Source organism: Heteronotia binoei, chromosome 5, assembly GCF_032191835.1.
Source record: "Heteronotia binoei isolate CCM8104 ecotype False Entrance Well chromosome 5, APGP_CSIRO_Hbin_v1, whole genome shotgun sequence".
NCBI lineage: Eukaryota > Metazoa > Chordata > Lepidosauria > Squamata > Gekkonidae > Heteronotia > Heteronotia binoei.
This window is the reverse complement of record NC_083227.1, coordinates 16,091,676-16,114,086: the sequence shown is the minus strand read 5'-3', so window position 1 is coordinate 16,114,086 and position 22,411 is coordinate 16,091,676. Positions and strand designations below refer to the sequence as shown.

Here is a 22,411-nt window from a genome sequence, read left to right as displayed (position 1 = left end):
CAGCCCCAGCCATTGGCCATGCTGGCTGGGGCTGATGGGAGTTGTAGGCAAAAAACATCTGGAGAGCTGCCGTTGGCCACCCCTGATATATACAATGGTTAAGGGGTCACCAGTCCCTCTGGTTCTTTTGAGATTTACCTTCAGAAATAGCCCTTATGACAGACTGAGCCAATGTAATGAGAAGCTAAGCTTATTAACTGCCTTAAATAGCCAGAGACACTTAGCTTTCAATTAAAAAAAAAGAAATCATGGAGGCATATCTCAAATGGCTTCATTTGTAATACAGAAAAATGAACTTAAACCTGGTCTACAAAAATGATCTTAAACCTGGAGAGCCAGTTTGGCGTAGTGGTTAAGTGTGCGGACTCTTATCTGGGAGAACCGGGTTTGATTCCCCACTCGTCCACTTGCACCTGCTAGCATGGCCTTGGGTCAGCCATAGCTCTGGCAGAGGTTGTCCTTGAAAGGCAGCTGCTGTGAGAGCCCTCTCCAGCCCCACCCACCTTACAGGGTGTCTGTTTTGGGGGAGGAAGGTAAAGAAGATTGTGAGCCGCTCTGAGACTCTTTGGAGTGGAGGGCAGGATATAAATCCAATTTCTTCTTCTTCTTCTACAAACGATAAGAAGCCCTTTTGTTCTGATCCACCAGGCCAATTCTTGCATGTCTCCTGAGCCTATGGAGGTTTGTGATGTTCAGTGCTGTGTATACACCCTCTTTTTTTTTCCCATGTTGCTTTCAGTGTCTCTCTTTCATTCCCTAGTGATGAAAGGCATCTTTATGCAGTCAGAGAGGACCCAAGAGAAGGGGAAAGAGATGGACGAGCAGAACCCAGAAGGACCTGGAACTGGCAAGACAGCAAGGAAAGGCACCCATCTCACCCAAGCTGGGAGTGGTGTTGAATTCTGGGAAAGCCTAGTGCCAGATATCCATTATCAACTCACCGCAATCTCAGATGTACATTGCCAACACTTTCGGCAATTCTGCTGCCATGAGGCTGATGGGCCTCGAGAGGTTTGCAGCCAGCTTCATGGACTTTGCAGCCACTGGCTGAAGCTGGAGAGATGCACGAAGAAACAGATTCTGGACCTGGTGATCCTGGAGCAATTCCTGACTATCCTACCCCAGGAGATGCAGTGCTGGGTCAGAGGATGTGGGCCGGAGACCAGTTCCCAGGCAGTGGCCCTGGCTGAAGGTTTCTTCCTGAGTCAGGCAGAGGAGAAGAGGCAGGCACAGCAGGTGAGGGGATTCCCTCCTGATATACCCAATCTGTAGCAATGATGTCTGGCTTTTTCCTAATGCAAGGTTGGCCAAACTGTAGCTCGGGAGCCACGTGGCTCTTTCACACAGATTGTGTGACTCTCAAAACCCACACCACCTTGTCAACAAGCTTGTAGAAGGCATTTCTCTCTTTAAATTACTTTTCCAAGCCAACTGGCAGCTTGGAGAATGCAGTTAGTTGCTTTCTTTCCACCTCTTTCCCATCTATTTTCCTTCCCTCCCTCCCTCCCTGCTCTAAAACATATTATGTTAATGCCTTGCAGCTCTCAAACATCTGGCATTTATTCTATGTGGCTCTTATGTTAAGCAAGTTTGGCCACCCCTGTCCTAAAGGTTCTCTGCCAGACATCTATCCAAATGTTAATCATCCAAATGGGAGATTTCACAGTCTTCTTCAGCAGCCTCTTTGACTTCCTTCCTTCCTTCCTTCCTTCCTTCCTTCCTTCCTTCCTTCCTTCCTTCCTTCCTTCCTTCCTTCCTTCCTTCCTTCCTTCCTTCCTTCCCTCCCTCCCTCCCTCCCTCCCTCCCTCCCTGCTCTAAAACATACGATGTTCATGTCTTGCAGCTCTCAAACTTCTGACATTTATTCTGTGTGGCTCTTATGTTACATAAGAACATAAGAGAAGCCATGTTGGATCAGGCCAGTGGCCCATCCAGTCCAACACTCTGTATCACACAGTGGCCAAAAAATTATATATATATATATACACACACACACACACACATATATATATATACATACTGTGGCTAATAGCCACTGATGGACCTCTGCCCCATATTTTTATCTAACCCCCTCTTGAAGCTGGCTATGCTTGTAGCCGCCACCACCTCCTGTGGCAGTGAATTCCACATGTTAATAACCTTTTGGGTGGAGAAGTACCTCCTTTTATCCGTTCTAACTCGACTGCTCAGCAATTTCATTGAATGCCCACGAGTTCTTGTATTGTGAGAAAGGGAGAAAAGTACTTCTTTCTCTACCTTCTCCATCCCATGCATAATCTTGTAAACCTCTATCATGTCACCCCGCAGTCGACATTTCTCCAAGCTAAAGAGCCCCAAGTGTTTTAACCTTTCTTCATAGGGAAAGTGTTCCAAACCTTTAAGAAGAAGAAGATATTGGATTTATATCCCGCCCTCCACTCCAAATAGTCTCAGAGCGGCTCACAATCTCCTTTACCTTCCTCCCCTACAACAGACACCTTGTGAGGTGGGTGGGGCTGGAGAGGGCTCTCATTGCAGCTGTCCTTTCAAGAACAACCTCTGCCAGAGCTATGGCTGACCCAAGGCCATGCTAGCAGGTGCAAGTGAAGGAGTGGGGAATCAAACCCGGTTCTCCCAGATAAGAGTCCGCACACTTAACCATTACACCAAACTGGCTCTAGTCTAATCATTCTAGTTGCCCTTTTCTGCACTTTTTCCAATGCTATGATATCCTTTTTGATGTGCGGTGATCAGAATTGCACACAGTATTCCAAATGAGACCGCACCATCGATTTATACAGGGGCATTAAGATACTGGCTGATTTGTTTTCAGTTCCTTTCCTAATAATTCCCAGCATGGCGTTGGCCTTTTTATTGCAATCGCACACTGTCTTGACATTTTCAGTGAGTTATCTACCACGACCCCAAGATCTCTCTCTTAGTCAGTCTCTGCCAGTTCACACCCCATCAACTTGTATTTGTAGCTGGGATTCTTAGCCCCAATGTGCATTACTTTGCACTTGGCCACATTGAACCTCATCTGCCATGTTGACGCGCACTCACCCAGCCTCAACAGATCCCTTTGGAGTTCCTCACAATCCTCTCTGGTTCTCACCACCCTGAACAATTTAGTGTCATCTGCAAACTTGGCCACTTCACTGCTTACTCTAAACTTCAAATCATTTATGAACAAGTTAAAGAGCATGGGACCCAGTACTGAGCCCTGTGGTACTCCACTGCTTACCATCCTCCACTGTGAAGACTGCCCATTTATACTCACTCTCTGCTTAAGCAAGTTTGGCCACCTCTGTCCTAAAGGTTCTCTGCCAGACATCTATCCAAATGTTAATCATCCAAATGGAAGATTTCACAGTCTTCTTCAGCAGCTTCTTTGACTTCCTTCCTTCCTTCACTCCCTCCCTCCCTGCTCTAAAACATATGATGTTCATGTCTTACAGCTCTCAAACATCTGACATTTATTCTGTGTGGCTCTTATGTTAAGCAAGTTTGGCCACCCCTGTCCTAAAGGTTCTCTGCCAGACATCTATCCATATGTTAATCATCCAAATGGGAGATTTCACAGTCTTCTTCAGCAGCCTCTTTGACTAGGGGATTTCTTATCGCTCTAGTCTAGATAACTCCCAAGGACTGCTGATGGAAGGGTGCAGAGTCTGGCAGTGGGGCAGGATCCATTCCTTGTTCTTTTTTCTATTCCATTTCTTACCCCTCTCTCCCTTGCAGCTGTTTCAGATGTGGGCACCATCTGTGAAGAAAGAAGCAACATCCCATGAGGTAGAAGGACATTCCTTGGAGCAAGAGCAGAGGGTGGAGACCCAGGAGTGTACCCAAGATGCCCCCTCTTGTGGTAAGGTCTGTTTTGAGAATCCTCATGAGTTTGATGGATAGAGAGTTCAGGTCAGGAAAATAATTCACACAACGCAAGGTTAATTTGTGGCACTCAGTGTCCACTGTGATACCTCTTGAAGGGAATTTTGACAAATTCTTGGAGGGCAGGTCCTCCCATTAATTAAAATATTCATACCTCACCTTTCTTCCATAAGAGGAACTCAAAAGGCAAATGCAATTTTGGGCTGTATCAACAGAAGTATAGTGTCCAGATCATGTGAAGTGATGGTATCGCTTTACTCTGCTCTGGTAAGACCTCACCTGGAGTCTTGTGTTCAGTTTTGGGCACCACATTTTAAGAAGGATATAGACAAGCTGGAACGGGTCCAGAGGAGGGCAACGAAGATGGTGAGGGGTCTGGAGACCAAGTCCTGTGAAGAAAGGTTGAAGGAGCTGAGCATGTTTAGCCTGGAGAGGAGGCGGCTGAGAGGTGATGTGATCACCATCTTCAAGTAGTTGAAGGGCTATCATATAAAGGATGGTGTGGAATTGTTTTCTGTGGCCGCAGAAGGTAGGACCAGAACCAATGGGTTGACATCAGGCCTCAGATTCAGTGGGAGCTCACAGGAGCACAGCTCCTGAACCTTTCTGAGAGTTCCACCTCATCCTTCTGAGAGTTCCACCTCCTTGTCCATTGAATAGTATGTGCAGCTGCATAACAGTCCTTGGTTGAGCTCCACTACCTATTTTTCTACAAAATGACTGCTGGTTGACATTAAATCAAAAGAGTTTCCGGCTCAACAATAGGATGAACTTCCTGACCGTTAGAGCGGTTCCTCAGTGGAACAGGCTTCCTCAGGAGGTGGTGGGCTCTCCTTCCTTGGAGGTTTTTAAACAGAGGCTAGATGGCCATCTGACAGCGATGGAGATCCTGTGAATTTAGGGGGAGGTGTTTGTGAGTTTCCTGCATTGTGCAGGGGGTTGGACTAGATGACCCTGGAGGCCCCTTCCAACTCTATGATTCTATGATTCAAAGTGGCTGAGAAGAGAAAAGGTAGACAAACTTGGGTGAGCAATTCATTCTGCTGAATAAAGGGAGCTTCCACCTTCTGGGTTAGTCGAGCTCTGAATCCCAGTTCCTCGGGACCAATAATCAGGGGGAAATTTGGCTTTTGTGCTCTTTCTTAAAGGGGACATCTGGCGGGCTGCTGTGGGTATCAGGTTGCTGGAGCAGGGATGGCAGGCTGTGGACTGGTACCCCCAGGAGCTTTGTGAAGAGCCTTGGTGGGTTTTCTTGGGACAGATGTGTCATGTCAATGTTGCATCTGACTTCAGACCCAGTTGTGAAGTTAACATGCCACAAAACACTCTTAAGAACTTATTCATATTACCCTTGAGTCTCCAGATGTGCTGAAGTCACATCTGGGCTGAATGTGATAGTGATGTGTCATGTGACATCATTTCCCCCGCCGCCACCACCCCTTTCCCTTCCCCTAGGCCGGACACAGGTCTCACAGAAGTCTGAAATGTGTTGGTGACACTTATTGCCCCTGAGGCTTATGGGTACCTAATGCTGTGAATAGTTTAGCAGTCAGAGAGTGAAAAACAACCCTCTTTATGTCTCCCCAAAATCATATGTGCGGGGCACTGTTTGTCGTAACATGTAAATTTGGTGCTGGGGGGGCAACAGTGGGAGGGCTTCTAGTGTCCTGGCCCCACTAGTGAACCTCCTAAGGGCACTTTTGGGGTTTTTGGCCACTGTGTGACTATGTATTGGACTGGATGGAACATTGGCCTGATCCAACATGGCTTCTCTTATGTTTTTTTAAAAAAGAACATTTTCCCTGTGAGTGTAGTACTCTGCTCCATGGCATTGTGTATGTGAGTTCTGGGACCCATACATACATCCCACTTGTATGTGTGGGCCTTCTCCTCTCCATGAAATCCTGTCATTCGTTGCTGTCCCTGTGGCCGTTATTCTGAAATCGCTTTTTCCCTGCCCTTCCTTAACTTCCTCTTAGCTGGCTTATTTGTTTTTCAGTGTGTGTGTGTTTTTATTCTTATTTCCACGAAATGCTTTCCAGTTTGCCTCACTCTGACTGGTTCATTCCAAGAGTTCTTTCAAGGAACAAACATCCCTGTAAATGTTGCTGGAGATCCCAGTAACCCACCTCTCGCTGTGTGTCCGTTAAAGCCCATTTCCCCCCTGCTCAGGACACTGTCAATTTGGGTAAGAGTGTTTCTCTTCTGCCTCTCCCAGATCGTAGTAAAAACTTTTAAAACTTCTTGAATGTACAGTGTGAAGCAGGGAAGAAACAAGCCAACACCCTTCCTTCTCCTTTGTCTCAGTAATAGGCAGTGAAGAGATGCTGTTGAGTTGTTGTCTTTTCAGAGGTGTGGAAACGGCTGCTGCATCTCCAGTCCAGGTAGGAGAGATGAGAAGGGGGTAGCCTGGGTCTCTCCTCCTTTCTCAGGGGGGCTTTTGCTCCTCCAGTTTCTACAAGGGGTGTGGGCGAGAGAACCTCTTAATGCAGTTCCCTTTACCTATCCCAATCCTCGCATTTTGTATCTTCCCAGACTACTCCTTTCCAGTGTGCAATCTCTGCCTGGCATGATCTCTGATAATGAAATCTGCTTTTTCTTCCAGGGTCCCTTTTCCTTTGAGGAGGTGTCCATCTATTTCACTGAGACAGAATGGGCCCTGCTGGATCTGGGGCAAAGAGCTCTGTACAGGGAAGTCATGCTGGAGAACTATAGGAATGTGGCCTTTCTGGGTAAGGATCTTCTTTAGGTGCCAAAAGTGCCATTTGCTGCCATTGGGAGGAAGCGTGAATTAAAATATTGAACAGCAATGCAATGAAGAAGGCTGAAATGCTTGGGGCTCTTTAGCTTGGAGAAACGTCAACTGAGGGGTGACATGATAGAGGTTTGCAAGGTTATGCATGGGGAAAGTAGAGAAAGAAGTACTTTTCTCTCTTTCTCACAATACGAGAACTCCTGGGCATTTAGTGAAATTGCTGAGTGGTAGGGTTAGAATGGACAAAAGGAAGTACTTCTTCACCCAAAGGGTGATTAACATGAGGAATTCACTGCCGTGGGAGGTGGCAACGGCTACAAGCATAGACAGCTTCAAGAGGGGAATGGATGAACATATGGGGCAGAGGTCCATCAGTGGCTATTAGCCACAATTTATTGTTGGAACTCTCTGTCTGCGGCAAGTGATGCTCTGTATTCTTGATGCTTGGGGGGGGGCAAAGTAGAAGGGCTTTTAGCTCCACTTGTGAACCTCATGATGGCACTTGTTTGTTTGTTTGTTTTTTGCCACTGTGTGACACAGAGTGTTGGACTGGGTGGGCCATTGGCCTGATCCAACAGGGCTTCTCTTATGTTCTTATGTGACACAGAGTGTTGGACTGGGTGGGCCATTGGCCTGATCCAACAGGGCTTCTCTTGTGTTCTTATGTTTTGAGGCCTTTCCTACTACTTGGGGCAGAGCTGTGGCTCACTGGCAGAGCACCTGCTTGGCATGCAGAAGGTCCCCAGCCTCTCCATTGCTGCAGAATTACTTTATGTAAACCTCACTGTACCCTCAGTAACCCACACCCAAAACAACCTGCAGTTATCAGAAGGCTAATACACACTTAATAACAGATAAGCTTTATTAGACTCCAAGTTTCTTCTTTCGGACAGAGGGCTTAAAATATAAGTAGAAAAGCAAAGCAATCACATTAATACATTTCAGAATACAGTTACACAGTTAGAATTTTAAAAAGGTAAAGGTAATCCCCTGTGCAAGCACCAGTCGTTTCTGACTCTGGGGTGACGTTGCTTTCACAACGTTTTCACGGCAGACTTTTTTTATGGGGTGGTTTGCCATTGCCTTCCCCAGTCATCTACACTTTCCCCCCAGCAAGCTGAGTACTCATTTTACCGACCTTGGAAGGATGGCAGGCTGAGTCAACCTGGAGCCGACTACCTGAACCCAGCTTCTGGCGGGATCAAACCCAGGTCGTGAGCAGGGAGCTCAGACTGCAGTACATAAAGCATTGTTCTACAGTAAAGCAGAGAGCATAATGAAAAATCTAAGTCCCAAAAGGGACTTCACCCTATTAGTCAACATTTCCCCAGTTAGAATTGAAGTCCCAAGTCTCATTTAGAAAGGCATGACCAGCATAGAGACAGTCTCCCATCTCTAGTACAGTTTGGCCCCCTTCCATGGCTTGACAGGGGTCTCTATCCAAGTCAGGCCCCTTCTGCTCAAAATTTCAAGGTTTATAAAGATTCCCCCCCCCCCCGAAACTTTATCACTTATCTCTACTTCTTCATCATCTTATCGTATACGCCATCAGTCTCCAGCTGCATCAGCAGCTCATACCTCTTAACGTCAACAATTATGCTGCCAAATCAAAACATTTAAGGCTAAGATTGCCCTCAGTTCACTTTTTTCTTTAGCCTACTTTCTGGTAGCTAGCTCCAAGCTCTAGTGCTTGATAGTGCTGGCTTGAACCCCTAATGGTCATTTCCATCAAGAGGGCCAACCCAAAAGAAATTCTGCCACATCCAGTTAAAAGGATCAGACAGGAGGTGATGTGAAAGAAATCTGCCAAAGGTTATGGAGAGCTGCTGGCGGATTGACTGGAGAAGACTGGCGTCAGTGGACCAAGGGTCTGATTCAGTATGAGGCAGCATCCTGTGTTCACGTGTGTGTACTTTCCCAGGGGCAGCTGAGGCCAGCATTGTGGCCCTCACCCAAGCTGGAAAAGGTGTCCTGGCCTGAGGCAAAGGGAATGAGAGGCCCTCAGAAAGATTCTGGAAGGGCCCAGATCCTCATTTCTCTGTTGCCAGCCTTTAGAACACACTTGCAAGGAGAACGCACACAAGAAATACTTGTAGGGGGAAGAACAGTGGCTCAGAAGTAGAGCATCTGCTTGGTAAGCAGAAGGTCTCAGGTTCAATCCCCAGCATCTCCAACTAAAAAGGGTCCAGGCAAATAGGTGTGAAAAACTTCAGCTTGAGACCCTGGAGAGCCGCTGCCAGTCTGAGTAGACAAGACTGACTTTGATGGACCAAGGGTCTGATTCAGTAGAATGCAGCTTCGTATGTTCATATGTTCATATATGAAAGCAGACCACTTTGAAACATAGATAAAGATTTTATTTCATGATATACTTGGGATTAGATGGCATATCTTGTTGCAGAATCGGTATTCTAGCTGTAGCCTAATTTACTCTCCAGCGGGAGTGGCCAAACTTGCTTAATGTAAGAGCCGCACAAAATAAAGGTCAGATATTTGAGAGCCGCGATGAAGAAAGGAAGGCAAATAGATGAGGGGAGGGAGAGGTGGAAAGAAAGCAACTTTAAATGGATTTTTCAAGTCACTGACTGGCTTGGCTTGGAGAAGTGATTTAAAGAGAGAAATGCCTTCCCCATGCCAGCCGATGGGGTGTTGGGGGTTTTGAGAGCCACACAATATGTGTGAAAGAGACACATGTGATTCCCAAGTCACAGCTTGGCTACCCCTGCTATAGCGTGAATTGATTCATCATGACAAAGTAAGAAAAATATCAAAGTGTGCTAGCATGGCATGAGCATAAAGGCAGCATAGCTTCTCTCTGGTCTATTATATTTTCTAGTGTCAGGTGGTCCTAATGATCCAACCAAGGGTCTTCTTTGAAGGAACTTTCCAGAGGCTTTCAGAACCCTCGTAATCCTCTCTCCCTTCTGGTTACACAGCCTAATACAAATTCTCACAGTTATTACCATATTCTAGAGTCTGGCCTTGAAAAGATAAGGATGTTAGCCACAGAGAGAATCACAGACATCTACGAATTGGACCACGCCACTTAATAATCATGTTAAACCTTGGGTAACTTGGTTTCCTTGCCTCACAGTTCCATTCCCCTTATACCAATTGGGATTGTGAGCTTTCATCTTGATCGTAGTGCCACCATTCTAGATGAATTCTTACTCTTGCATTTCTTTCCTTCCCCATATAAGAATGATCTCTCTCTCTCCCTCTCTCTCTGCCTCCCTCTGTGAGTGTGTGCGAAAGAAGCCAGAAGTATAAGAGTGGCGGAGACAGGCAGTAGCCCCACTTCTGAAGAAAGGCTGGAGAGTTTCTCAAGAGGATCCCAAGAGCATATTTCTTTCCCATATGAACAGGCTGAGAGTGAGTATCCTTCACATCTATGTCAAGAGAACAGGGAAGGAATAGCCGTGGGGGGTTTCTGATTTACTTCTGAGCAACATTTGGTTTGTTACAGTCAAACAACACCCTAGTTAAGGAAGGAGTGAGGGAGGCGAGACTAAAGTCCGCTAGAGAGAGAGCCTTCTTGATAGCAGCCCCCTACTGGTGGGACCAGCTGCCGGAGGAAGTTAGGGCCTTGCGGGACCTCACCCAGTTCTGCAAGGCCCGTAAGACCCCACTCTTCTGGTTGGCCTTTAGCTGATTCTGAGTCACCATTATTGTAGGAGAAAATGTAAGAAATACTGAAGCCATCGGAAGTGAAACAACACCAAATGATATTAGCACCAGATTGTTTTTTAACTGTTCAATTTTAAATTATGACGCATTAATCTTGTGAAATTTTATTGTTTATTGTGATTATATTGTTATGAGCCGCCCTGAGCCTGCCTCGACGGGGAGGGTGGGATATAAATCAAATAAATCTAAATCTTTACGGAGACCTGAAATCTGGAGGCTCAGCAGCTCCTTCTGGGCAAGAGTTCAGTAGTGGCTGGGGTAAGGTATCTGAAGCGGGGATTATACTTTCCCTGGTTCCCAATAACCCAAACAGCCACAGACAAACAGTGCAGATAAACTTTATTCCACTTGACTCCAGACAGACAGAAGGCAAAACATAAAATATCAGTAGTTTCGTTCCGGATATAATAGAAGATTATGCATTTTAATAATCAAATGAACTCTACACACATTCTCACAGCTACGCTAACCCTATTTAAAAAGAGTTAATTCAATGAAAACCTAATTCCAGTTTATTCCAGAGCCATGCCCTGGATGCTAAGGTTGAGCAGTAAGCTATTGATTTGAGGCCTCAAACAAAAGATGATTTAAATCAGCAAAGGCTTAAGTTGTCCAGCAGAGAAACTGTCTCTGCAGAGCAGCCCAAGAGTCTAAGTTCCAATTAGTGTGGCAGGATCTGACACAGAGGCAGTGTAGCAACACTCTGGTCCAGATCAGCAGTGTGGGCCAAAAAATTCACAGCTTATATAGGCTCCAGTGATCCCATAACAGATCTACTGGGTCATTTACTGTCAACAGTTTTTACAGCCAACTGTAAACAATTTTAGCTAACTCAAAACAATCATGGCTGCGATTGTCCCCAGTTCACTTTCTGGGTCTTTGCAAATGGCTGCCTCCTCCATCTTGCTTCCTGCCCTGCCAAATAGGGATAATTCCAAATATGGTCTTCCTGTCCCTGGAGAGGCAGCTTGAACCTTCACCCGCTTACCCACTTACCGTAAGTCTTAGGTAGATGCTCTATGGTTCTGAAAGTCTGAGACCTCTAGTGGCCAAATTTCATAACTGCAGCAAAGATTATAAAGAGAGAGAGCCTACTTCAAGAATAATATAAAGGCTTAAGGTGTTTGTTTGCAGGTGTTTGAAAAGCTTAGTGCCCATTTCATAAGAGACCCAACCCAAAATTCCATGACAGTATCCTTAAGTACTAGAGACTCAGCAGAGGTGAGATATCCTTAAGTACTAGATATTCTGGGGAAAGGTGGAGGGGTGTCTAAGGTTAGCCAAGTTGGATGAGGCCTACAGGCCAATCAGTCCTTCCCTGACAGATGCCTGAGAACCTTACCAGCCCTCTCAGGTGGTAATAAAATCTCTCCCTTTATTCCAGCAGAGGAAGGTCAGAGGAATGAGGAGGCTGAGGAATTTCATCAGCCAATGACAGACAGAGTTAAAAATGAAGACTCAGAAGAAAATGACAAGAATCGAGGCAGACCTAAGAAAAAGAAAGGCGGCCATATGGCTGAGAAGAGAGATGGAAGAAAGTACGGTGTGCATTTCCCAAAACACAGGGTGATGAGTGCAAGTGAATCCATACAGCGTGGGAAGTATCTCAAAAATGGATCGCAGCTCCTTGTGCACCAAAGAGAACACAGAAGTGAGAAACCTTTTTATTGCTTGGACTGCGGAAGAAGATTCCGTGAGAAGTGGCATCTTCAGCAGCATCGGAGAACTCACATAGGGGAGAAACCTTGTGAATGCTCAGAGTGTGGAAAGAGATTCAGTCGGAGGGGAACTGATCAACAACATCAGAGAACTCACACAGGGGAGAAACCTTGTGAATGTGCAAAGTGTGGAAAGAGGTTCGGTCAGCATGGCAGTCTTTTACTTCATCAGAGAACCCACACAGGGGAGAAACCTTTTGAATGCTTGGAGTGTGGAAAGAGATTCAGTCAGAGTGGCGGTCTTCAACAGCATCAGAGAACACATACAGGGGAGAAACCTTTTGAATGTTTGGAGTGTGGAAAGAGATTCAGTCAGAGTGGCGGTCTTCAACAGCATCAGAGAACTCACACAGGGGAGAAACGTTTTGAATGCTCAGAGTGTGGAAAGAGATTCAGTAGGAGTGGCGGTCTTCAACAGCATGAGAGAACACACACAGGGGAAAAACCTTTTGAATGCGTGGAGTGTGGAAAGAGATTCAGTCAGAGTGGCGGTCTTCAACAGCATCAGATAACACACACGGGGGACAAACCTTTTGAATGCTTGGAGTGTGGAAAAAGATTCAGTGGGAGCAGTAGTCTTCGACAGCATGAGAGAACTCACACAGGGGAGAAACATTTTGAATGCTCAGAGTGTGGAAAAAGATTTAGTCAGAATGGCACTCTTCAAAAGCATCAGAGAACTCACACAGGAGAGAAACATTTTGAATGCTCAGAGTGTGGGAAAAGATTCGGACGGAGTGGCCATCTTCAACAGCATGAGAGAACTCACACAGGGGAGAAACCTTTTGAATGCTTAGAGTGTGGGAAAAGATTTTGTGAGAGGGGGAAACTTCAACAGCACCAGAGAATCCACACAGGGGAGAAACCTTTTGAATGCTTTGAGTGTGGAAAGAGATTCAGTCAGAGTGGCCATCTTCAGAAGCATCAGAGAACTCACACAGGGGAGAAACCTTATGAATGCTCAAAGTGTGGAAAGAGGTTCAGTTGGAGTGGCATTCTACAACGGCATCAGAGAACTCACACAGGTGAGAAACCTTTTGCATGCTTAGAATGCGGAAAGAGATTTTGTGAAAGGGGGAAACTTCAACAGCACCAGAGAACCCACACAGGGGAGAAACCTTTTGAATGCTTTGAGTGTGGAAAGAGATTCACTCAGAATGGCACTCTTCAAGAGCATCTGAGAACCCACACTGGAGAGAAACCATATGAATGCTCAGAGTGTGGAAAGAGATTCAGTGGGAGCAGTAGTCTTCGACAGCATCAGAGAACTCACAGAGGGAGAAACCTTATGAATGCTCACAGTGTGGAAAGAGATCCAGTTGGAGTGGCACTCTTCAAGAACATCAGAGAACCCAGACAAGGGAGAAACCTTTTGAATGCTCAATATGTGGAAGGAGAATCATAGAATGAATCATAGAATGATTCTTGCTCCTGGCTCCACCCCTAATGTCTCCTGGCTCCACCCCCAAAGTCCCCAGATATTTCTTGAATTGGACTTGGCAACTCGAGTCCTGACCATTGCCACTATGAATAAATACACTGAGCAACTTTACTTGCCCCTTTCTTCATGAGCTGCCTCCATTGAACACTTTACTAGGTGTTGTAATTTACCACTATGCTATGAAAAGATTCACCTGCCTAATGTCCACATATTGAAACCTTTCTTAAAAGAACATTTTTCTCCAGGCTGGTTGGCCAGCCCGATACGATTGTTTGATCAGTGTGGTGAATTTGTGCAAGCCCTTCAAGTATGAACATATGGCTCCATCTATGGAATAACCAGGGCTTTTTTTGTAGTAGGAACTCCTTTGCATATTAGACCACACACCCCTGATGTAGCCAATCCTCCAAGAGCTTACAGAGCTCTTATTACAGGGCCTACTGTAAGCTCTTGGAGGATTGGCTACATCAGAGGTGTGTGGCCTAATATGCAAAGGAGTTCCTGCTACAAAAAAAGCCCTGAGAATAACAGTTAAAACATCCAGCTGAGGAAGGCCACTGATGCCGAAAACGTTCCTGGCACTGCAATTGTTTTGCTCCTTAATTGATATAAGCCTGGATGATCTGACACGGAAACTATTTTGCTCATTTAAATTGATGTAAGGCTTGGGTTAAGAAGACTGTGGACTATTGCTTCTTGCTCTGGACTGATACACACACCTTGACTGTGTACTTGGAATGTAACATAGAACCACTGAGACCCCATCACTGTGGAGCACTGTTTAAATCCAACTGTAGGACAGGGTTATTTATATGTCCAAGATAGTTTGCAATTCACAATATCAGACCTTAAATAAGAGAGCCTTAAATAAGGGTGTGTTGCAGGGAATGCTTGTAACTACTGTGGGCTTTTTGTGAGCAGTTGCGGCTTCTCTTGCATGTTTTTGTTTTTTGTTATTGTTTTTGGATAACCCCCCCCCCTTTTTCCCCCTTGACTTCCTCTGCCATGAAAGCTCACTGGGTGACCATAGGTCACTCACACACTCTCCCTCAGTCTGACCTACCTCACTGGGGTTTTGTGAGCATAAAATGCTGCTGGTTGGGAAATGTTGAAGCCATTTTGGGTCTCTACAGGGGAGAAGGGGATATAAACATAATAACTAAATGAGAGGTTTACAAAATTATGCATGGGAAACAGAAGTTAAACATGGCTTCCTCTTATGTTCTTGGGGCTCTTTAGCTTGGAGAGGCGACAACTGAGGGGTGACATGATAGAGTCTTACAAGATACCCACCATCTGAGTCGTTGCAAATACAGCAGAAGATAGGAACAAGATACAGGATGATCCTGACAGGCTGGAAAACTGGGCTAAAACCAATAAAATGAATTTTAACAGGGATAAATGGAAAGTTCTGCATTTAGGTAGGGAAAATCCAATGCATGATTATTGGATGGGGGAAACTTGTCTTAGCAGTAGTGTGTGCAAAAAGGATCTAGGGGTCTGAGTGGACCATATGCTGAACGTGAGTCAACAGTGTGATGTGGTAGCTAAAAAGGCAAATGCAATTTTGGGCTGTATCAACAGAACAAGTATAGCGTCCAGATCATGTGAAGTGATGGCATCGCTTTGCTCTGCTCTAGTAAGATCTCACCTGGAGCATTGTGTTCAGTTTTGGGCACCACATTTTAAGGATATAGACAAGCTGGAATGGGTCCAGAGGAGGGTGATGAAGATGGTGAGGGGTCTGGAGACCGAATCCTATGAAGAAAGGTTGAAGGAGCTGGGCATGTTTAGCCTGGAGAGGAGGCGGCTGAGAGGTGATATGATCGTCGTCTTCAAGGACTTGAAGGGCTGTCATATAGAGGATGGTATGGAATTGTTTTCTGTGGCCCCAGAAGGTAGGACCAGAACCAACGGGTTGAAATTAAATCAAAAGAGTTTCCGGCTCAACATTAGGAAGAACTTCCTGACGGTTAGAGTGGTTCCTCAGTGGAACAGACTTCCTCAGGAGGTGGTGGGCTTTCCTTCCTTGGAGGTTTTTGAACAGAGGCTAGATGGCTATCTGACAGCAATGCTGATCCTGTGAAATTAGGGGGAGGTATTTGTGAGTTTCCTGCATTGTGCAGGGGGTTGGACTAGATGACCCTGGAGGTCCCTTCCAACTCTATGATTCTATGATTATGCATGGGATAGAGAAGGTAGTGAAAGAAGTATTCTCCCTTTCTCACAATACAAGAACTTGTGGGCACTCAATAAAATCGCTGAACAGTCGGGTTAGAATGGATAAAAGGAAGTCCTTCTTCACCCAAAGGGTGATTAACACATGGAATTCACTGCCACAGGAGGTGGTGGCAGCCACAAGCATAAAGGGGATTGGATCAACACATGGAGCAGAGGTCCATCAGTGGCTATTAGTCACAAGGTATAGTTGGAACTCTCTGTCTTGGGCAAGTGATGCTCTGTACTCTTGGTGCTTGGGAGGCAGCACTGGGAGGGCTTCTGGAGTTCTGGCCCCACTGGTGAACCACCTGATGGCACCTGGTGTTTGACCACTGAGTGACACACAGTGTTGGACTAGATGGGCCACTGGCCTGATCCAACATGGCTTCTCTTATGTTCTTACATTCTTAAATCTGCTTTGGGGTTGGGAAGGAAGGGTGTCCTGGTGGCTCTCATGGCTTCCCAGCCTCTCCCAAAGAGAGCCTGTCTTGCCCTCAATTCTTCAGTTGGGCTTCTCCACCTGGGGGGTTCCCAGTCCTCTCTCCCTTTGCTGGAAGACACGGAGTCATTTCATGCAAGGAGAAGGGGGATATGGTGATGTGAGGAAATACCAGGGATGGATTAACATTTAGGCCAAGTAGGCACTGACCTATAGGCCCCCACACCTTTAGGAGCCCTAGGCCGGCTCCCCCCCCCCGGGTTTCCCCCCTGCTTGCAGCCCTCCTAGCCTGCACGCGCAGCCAGCAACCGGATAGATCCAAGAGGGCAGCCATGTTGGTCTGAAGCAGTAGGAGTCAAGTTGCACCTTTAAGACCAACGAAGTTTTATTCAGAATGCAAGCTTTCGTATGCATGCATACTTCAAAGGGGAAATGGGTACAGTGGGTTGAAATACACGTAGTTAGTGGGTTAAGATTGTAAACTGATACAAAGTTAGGATCAAATGACAAAAAAGTGTAAAAAATTGGAAGACCATTTGGTCTGGATAGCAATAAAAGATAATAAAAGTTGCCTGTTAATTACCTGGTAATAAAAGGTAATAAAAGTTGCCTATTCATTTCATTGTTAAGAAGAAGAAGAATTGCAGATTTATACCCTGCCCTTCTCTCTGAATCAGAGACTCAGAGCGGCTTACAATCTCCCCTGTGAGATGGGTGGGGCTGAGAGAGCTCTCCCAGAAGCTGCCCTTTCAAGGACAACTGCGAGAGCCATGGCTGACCCAAGGCCATTCCAGCAGGTACAAGTGGAGGAGTGGGGAATCAAACCTGCTTCTCCCAGATAAGAGTCCACACACTTAACCACTACACCAAACTGGCTCTTAATAGCAATAAAAGGTAATACAAGTTGCCTGTTAATTCATTATAGGTAAATATTTTAAAGTTCCATACAGATAAATCACTCTTCAGTCATAAATAATGAAATATTTGTTTTCCTCATCAGGAGAAGGCAATCTGGGTTTTATCAAGAGCAACCCTTCCTAGTAATGATCATTACCTATTTCTCACACCTGAAAAACCTTAAGATTTTAGTGAATCTTAAGTGAATGATCATTACTAAGACTCAAGGGTTGCTCTTGATAAAACCCAGGATGCCTTGTGAATCACTGAAACCTGCAAAGAAAATAGCTGGCAAACTCATAGAGAGACATTCTGTCATTGGTCATGGGATTCATTTGAGTATGGAGATACTCCATCGTTGGTCATGGTCAGCGGGGGATTGTAGAATCATAAGAGTTGGAAGGGGCCTCCAGGATCATCTAGTCCAATCCCCTGCACAATGCACGAAACTCACAAACACCTCCCCCTAAATTCACAAGATCTTTATCGGTGTCAGATGGCCATCTAGCCTCTACTTAAAAACCTCCAAGGAAGGAGAGCCCACCACCTCCCAAGAAGCCTGTTCCACTGAGGAATCACTCTTAATAGTCAGGAAGTTCTTCCTGATGTTGAGCTGGAAACTCTCTTGATTTAATTTTAACCTGTTGGTTCTGGTCCTACCTTCTGGGGCCACAGAAAACAATTCCACACCATCCTCTAGAGGACAGCCCTTCACGTACTTGAAGATGGTGATCATATCACCTCTCAGCTGCCTCCTCTCCAGGCTAAACATAAGAGAAGCCATGTCGGATCAGGCCAATGGCCCATCCAGTCCAACACTCTGTGTCACACAGTGGCCCAAAAAAAGGAGGTTCACAAGTGGGGCTAGAAGCCCTTCCACTTTGCCCCCCCCCCCCCGCCAGGCGCCAAGAACACAGAGCATCACTGCCCCAGACTGTTCCAATAATATGCTGTGGCTAATAGCCACTGATGGACCTCTGCTCCATATTTTTATCCAATTCCCTCTTGAAGCTGGCTATGCTTGTAGCCGCCACCACCTCCTGTGGCAGTGAATTCCACATGTTAATCACCCTTTGGATGAACAACTTCCTTTTATCCGTTCTAACCCTACCGCTCAGCAATTTCATTGAATGCCCACGAGTTCTTGTATTGTGAGAAAGGGCAAAAAGTACTTCTCTCCTTTCTCCATCCCATGCATAATCTTGTAAACCTCTATCATGTCACCCCGCAGTCAACGTTTCTCCAGGCTAAGGAGCCCCAAGCGTTTTAACCTTTCTTCATAGGGAAAGTGTTTCAAACCTTTAATCATTCTAGTTGCCCTTTTCTGCACTTTTTCCAATGCTATAATATCCTTTTGAGGTGCGGTGACCAGAATTGTACACAGTATTCCAAATGAGGCCGCACCATCGATTTATACAGGGGCATTATGATATTGGCTGATTTGTTTTCAGTTCCCTTCCTAATAATTCCTAGCATGGCATTGGCCTTTTTGTTGCAATTGCACACTATCTTGATATTTTCAGTGAGTTATCTATAACGACCCCAAGATCTCTCTCTTGGTCAGTCTCTGCCAGTTCACACCCCATCAACTTGTATTTGTAGCTGTGGTTTTTTGGCCCCAATGTGCATTACTTTGCACTTGGCCACATTGAACCTCATCTGCCACATTGATGCCCACTCACCCAGCCTCAACAGATCCCTTTGGAATGCCTCACAATTCTCTCTGGTTCTTACTACCTATCATGCCTAGCTCCTTCAACCTTTCCTCATAGGACATGGTCCCGTTCCAGCTTGTCTATATCCTTCTTAAAATGTAGTGCCCAAAACTGAACACAATACTCCAGGTGAGGTCTTACCAGAGCAGAGTAAAGCGGTATCATCACATCACGTGATCTGGACACTATACTTCTGTTGATACAGCCCAAAATTGCATTTTCCTTTTTAGCCACCACATCACACTGTTGACTCATGTTCAGCGTATGATCCATTAAGACCCTTAGATCCTTTTAGCACATTCTACTGCTAAGACAAGTCTCCCCCATCCTATAACCATGCATTGGATTTTTCCTACCTAAATGCAGAACTTTACATTTATCCCTGTTAAAATTCATTTTATTGATTTTAGCCCAGTTTTCCAGCCTGTCAAGGTCATCCTGTATCCTGTTAATGTTTTGATTTCTTAAAGTTACAGGTGCTCCTTTTATCATGGGGGGCAGGGTTTAAACAATTTTTTCCCTAATATCAGGACATTTTTTTGTAGGAGGAACTTCTTTGCATATTAGGCTACACAGCCCTGATGTGGCCAATCCTCAAAGAGCTTACAGTAGGCCTTGTAAGAAAAGCTCTGTACAGTCTTGAAGGATTGGCTACATCATGGGGCTGTGGCTTGATATGCATATGAGTTCCTCCTACAAAAAAAAAAGCCCTGCCTAATATATTTCACATTTTTCTGCAGCCCTTGGGAAATTTTCAGTTTGTAGAAAGTTTGTCTTCCCATTCACAGGTCCAATCCCTGGATGTAGGTATACTCATATTTGGCTATTATAGGGCTTTTCTTGTAGGAGGAATTCCTTTGCATATTAGGACACACACTCCTGATGTAGCCAATCCTCAAGAGCTTAGAGGGCTCTTAGTACATGGCCTACTGTAAGCTCCAGGAGGACTGACTACCTTAGGGGTGTGTGGCCTAATATGCTGCTACAAAAAAAGCCCTTGGGATTTATATCATCCTATAGGGTTGCCAAGTCCAAATCAAGAACTATCTGGGGACCTTGGGGGTGGAGCCAGGAGCAAGGTTGTTACAAGCATAATTGAACTCTAAAAGAGGGTTCTGGCCTTCACATTGAAAGGGACCACACATCTTTTAAATGCCATCCACCCATTGGAAATAATGAAGGATAGGGGCACCTTCTTTTGGGGTTTATAGCATTGGACCCCCCTGATCCACTCTTTTGAAACTTGGAGGGTATTTTGGGGAGAGGCACTTGATGCTATGCCTCGATCTCAAAAATCAGCTCCCCCAGAGCCCCAGATAGCCATGGATCAATTTTCCATTATACCCTATGGGAATTGGTCTCCATAGGGAATAATGGAGTGCCCAGCAGACATTTCCCTCCCTTTCAGATGACATAAGAACATAAGAGAAGCCATGTTGGATCAGGCCAATGGCCCATCCAGTCCAACACTCTATATACACACACACACACATACACTGTGGCTAATAGCCACTGATGGACCTCTGTTCCATATTTTTATCCAATCCCTTCTTGAAGTTGACTTCTTTTTATCCGCTTTTACCTGACTGCTCAGCAATTTCATTGAATGCCCACAAGTTCTTGTATTGTGAGAAAGGAAGAAAAGTACTTCTTTCTCTACTTTCTCCATCCCATGCATAATCTTGTAAACCTCTATCACGTCAACCCCGCAGTCTCCAAGCTAAAGAGCCCCAAGCGTTTTAACCTTTCTTCATAGGGAAAGTGTTCCAAAGCTTTAATCATTCCAGTTGCTCTTTTCTGGACTTTTTCTAATGCTATAATATCCTTTTTGAGGTGCGGTTACCAGAATTGCACACAGTATTCCAAATGAGACCGCACCATCGATTTATACAGGGGCATGATACTGGCTGATTTGTTTTCAATTCCCTTCCTAATAATTCCCAGCATGGCATTGGCTTTTTTATTGCAATCGCACACTGTCTTGACATTTTCAGTGAGTTATCTACCATGACCCCAAGATCTCTCTCTTGGTCAGTCTCTGCCAGTTCACAACCCATCAACTTGTATTTGTAGCTGGGATTCTTGGCCCCAATGCACATTACTTTGCACTTGGCCACATTGAACCTCATCTGCCACGTTGACGCCCACTCACCCAGTCTCAACAGATTCCTTTGGAGTGATAAATAAATATAATGAAAAGGGCGAGGGGAAGGACCTCCAAATCGGGGGATCCCCTGCCTACACCTTGAGTGGCAACCCTTGTGGGCATTCTGGCTGAAGGGCCTCCTGGAGAAAGCACAGGACACATTTTTCTTTCATCTGCAGCACTGAAAGAGTTAAACCAACAGAGCGGCTTTGCTAGAGAGGTCGAGCAAAAAGAGGGTCGGGGGTCAGGAAGGTGCTTTTCCGGGGAGGGGGGTGGGAATTGCTTTTGAATGGGGAAAGGGAACGAGACGGCCTTCCGAGAAAAGCCTTGCTGCAGCTGTTTCCTTCCAAGTGAGTTATTGGGGAGATGCTTTGAGATCTCCGGCGGGAGGGAGGCTGGGGTCATTCTCCTCCGCCACGGTCGTCATAGGGTTGCCAACTCCCGGGTGGCAAGTTCCTGCACTTTCGGAGATGGGTTGCATTACGGGAAAGGCGAATTTAGGGGACGGGAAACCGAAATGGGAGCAATGCCCTAGCCTAGAGTCATCCCTGCAGTGCAACGATTTGTCTGTGGCTGTAGGAAAAAACCAAGAATCCAGCGGCACCTTAAAAGCTAACAAAATTTTTGACAAGGTTTAGGTTTTTCTTGGTCACGGCTCACTTTTCAGTGACTCAGGACTTCTGGTTGGCAGGAGGCACTTGGAACTGCTCTGCATATTTCTAGGAATTTCCCATCCTGGAAAAAGATGATATTGGATTTATATCCCGCCTTCCACTCCGAATCTCAGAGTGGCTCACAATCTCTTTTATCTTCTCCAGCCACAACTGACGCCCTGTGAGGTGGGTGGGGCTGAGAGAGCTCTCACAGTAGCTGCCCTTTCAAGGACAACTCCCGCGAGAGCTATGGCTAACCCAAGGCCATTCCAGCAGGTGTAAGTGGAGGAGTGGGGAATCAAACCTGGTTCTCCCAGCTAAGAGTCCCCACACTTAGCCACTACACCAAACTGGCTCTGGAGTTGGCAACTTTGTGCATTTGGCAGAGTTGGTTGACTTTGTTGGCTCCTCTTTATTCCAGCATCACTTGGTGGGCATATCTCCTGACACACTTAGCAGCCATTCAAGGCTTGTTCAATGGGCCGAAAACTATATCTTAATCTGTAAATTGTGCCCGCCCCGCCTGTGTATATTTTTATTATGTTCTTTTAATTGTATATTATGAAGTTATTGTTGTATCTTAACTGTTTTATTATTATTGTAATCCACCCTGAGCCCACTTGGGAAAGGACAGAATATAAATCTGCCAAATAAAGAAAGAAATTACTGGGCTTAGCCTTGTTCCCACAAGCAGGCTGGACTCTGGGAAGGTTCTTTTGGTCAGGGTGAGTTCAGATATGGGGCCAAGAGAAAAATGTGATTTTTCTTTGGATGAGAGACTTGTTACCTCTGCCCTGCTTCTTCTTGAAGGGGAAAGTGGTTCCCAGGAATACGGTTTCCTTAGGTTGCTTCCCCTTGGAAGAAGAAAGCCCT

General features: G+C 45.7%; 1 protein-coding gene across 1 annotated transcript in view; it reads left to right on the top strand.

Annotated features, from left to right (window-relative positions):
- LOC132571753 (zinc finger protein 91-like) overlaps positions 1-22,411 on the top strand; it is an 86,865-nt gene that overhangs the window by 26,575 nt on the left and 37,879 nt on the right. Inside the window, exons 8-10 of the mRNA XM_060238547.1 lie at positions 2,564-2,576; positions 12,184-13,284; positions 21,134-21,235. Coding sequence (XP_060094530.1) covers positions 2,564-2,576; positions 12,184-13,284; positions 21,134-21,235 — 1,216 coding nt within the window. The remainder of the gene's footprint in view (positions 1-2,563; positions 2,577-12,183; positions 13,285-21,133; positions 21,236-22,411) is intronic.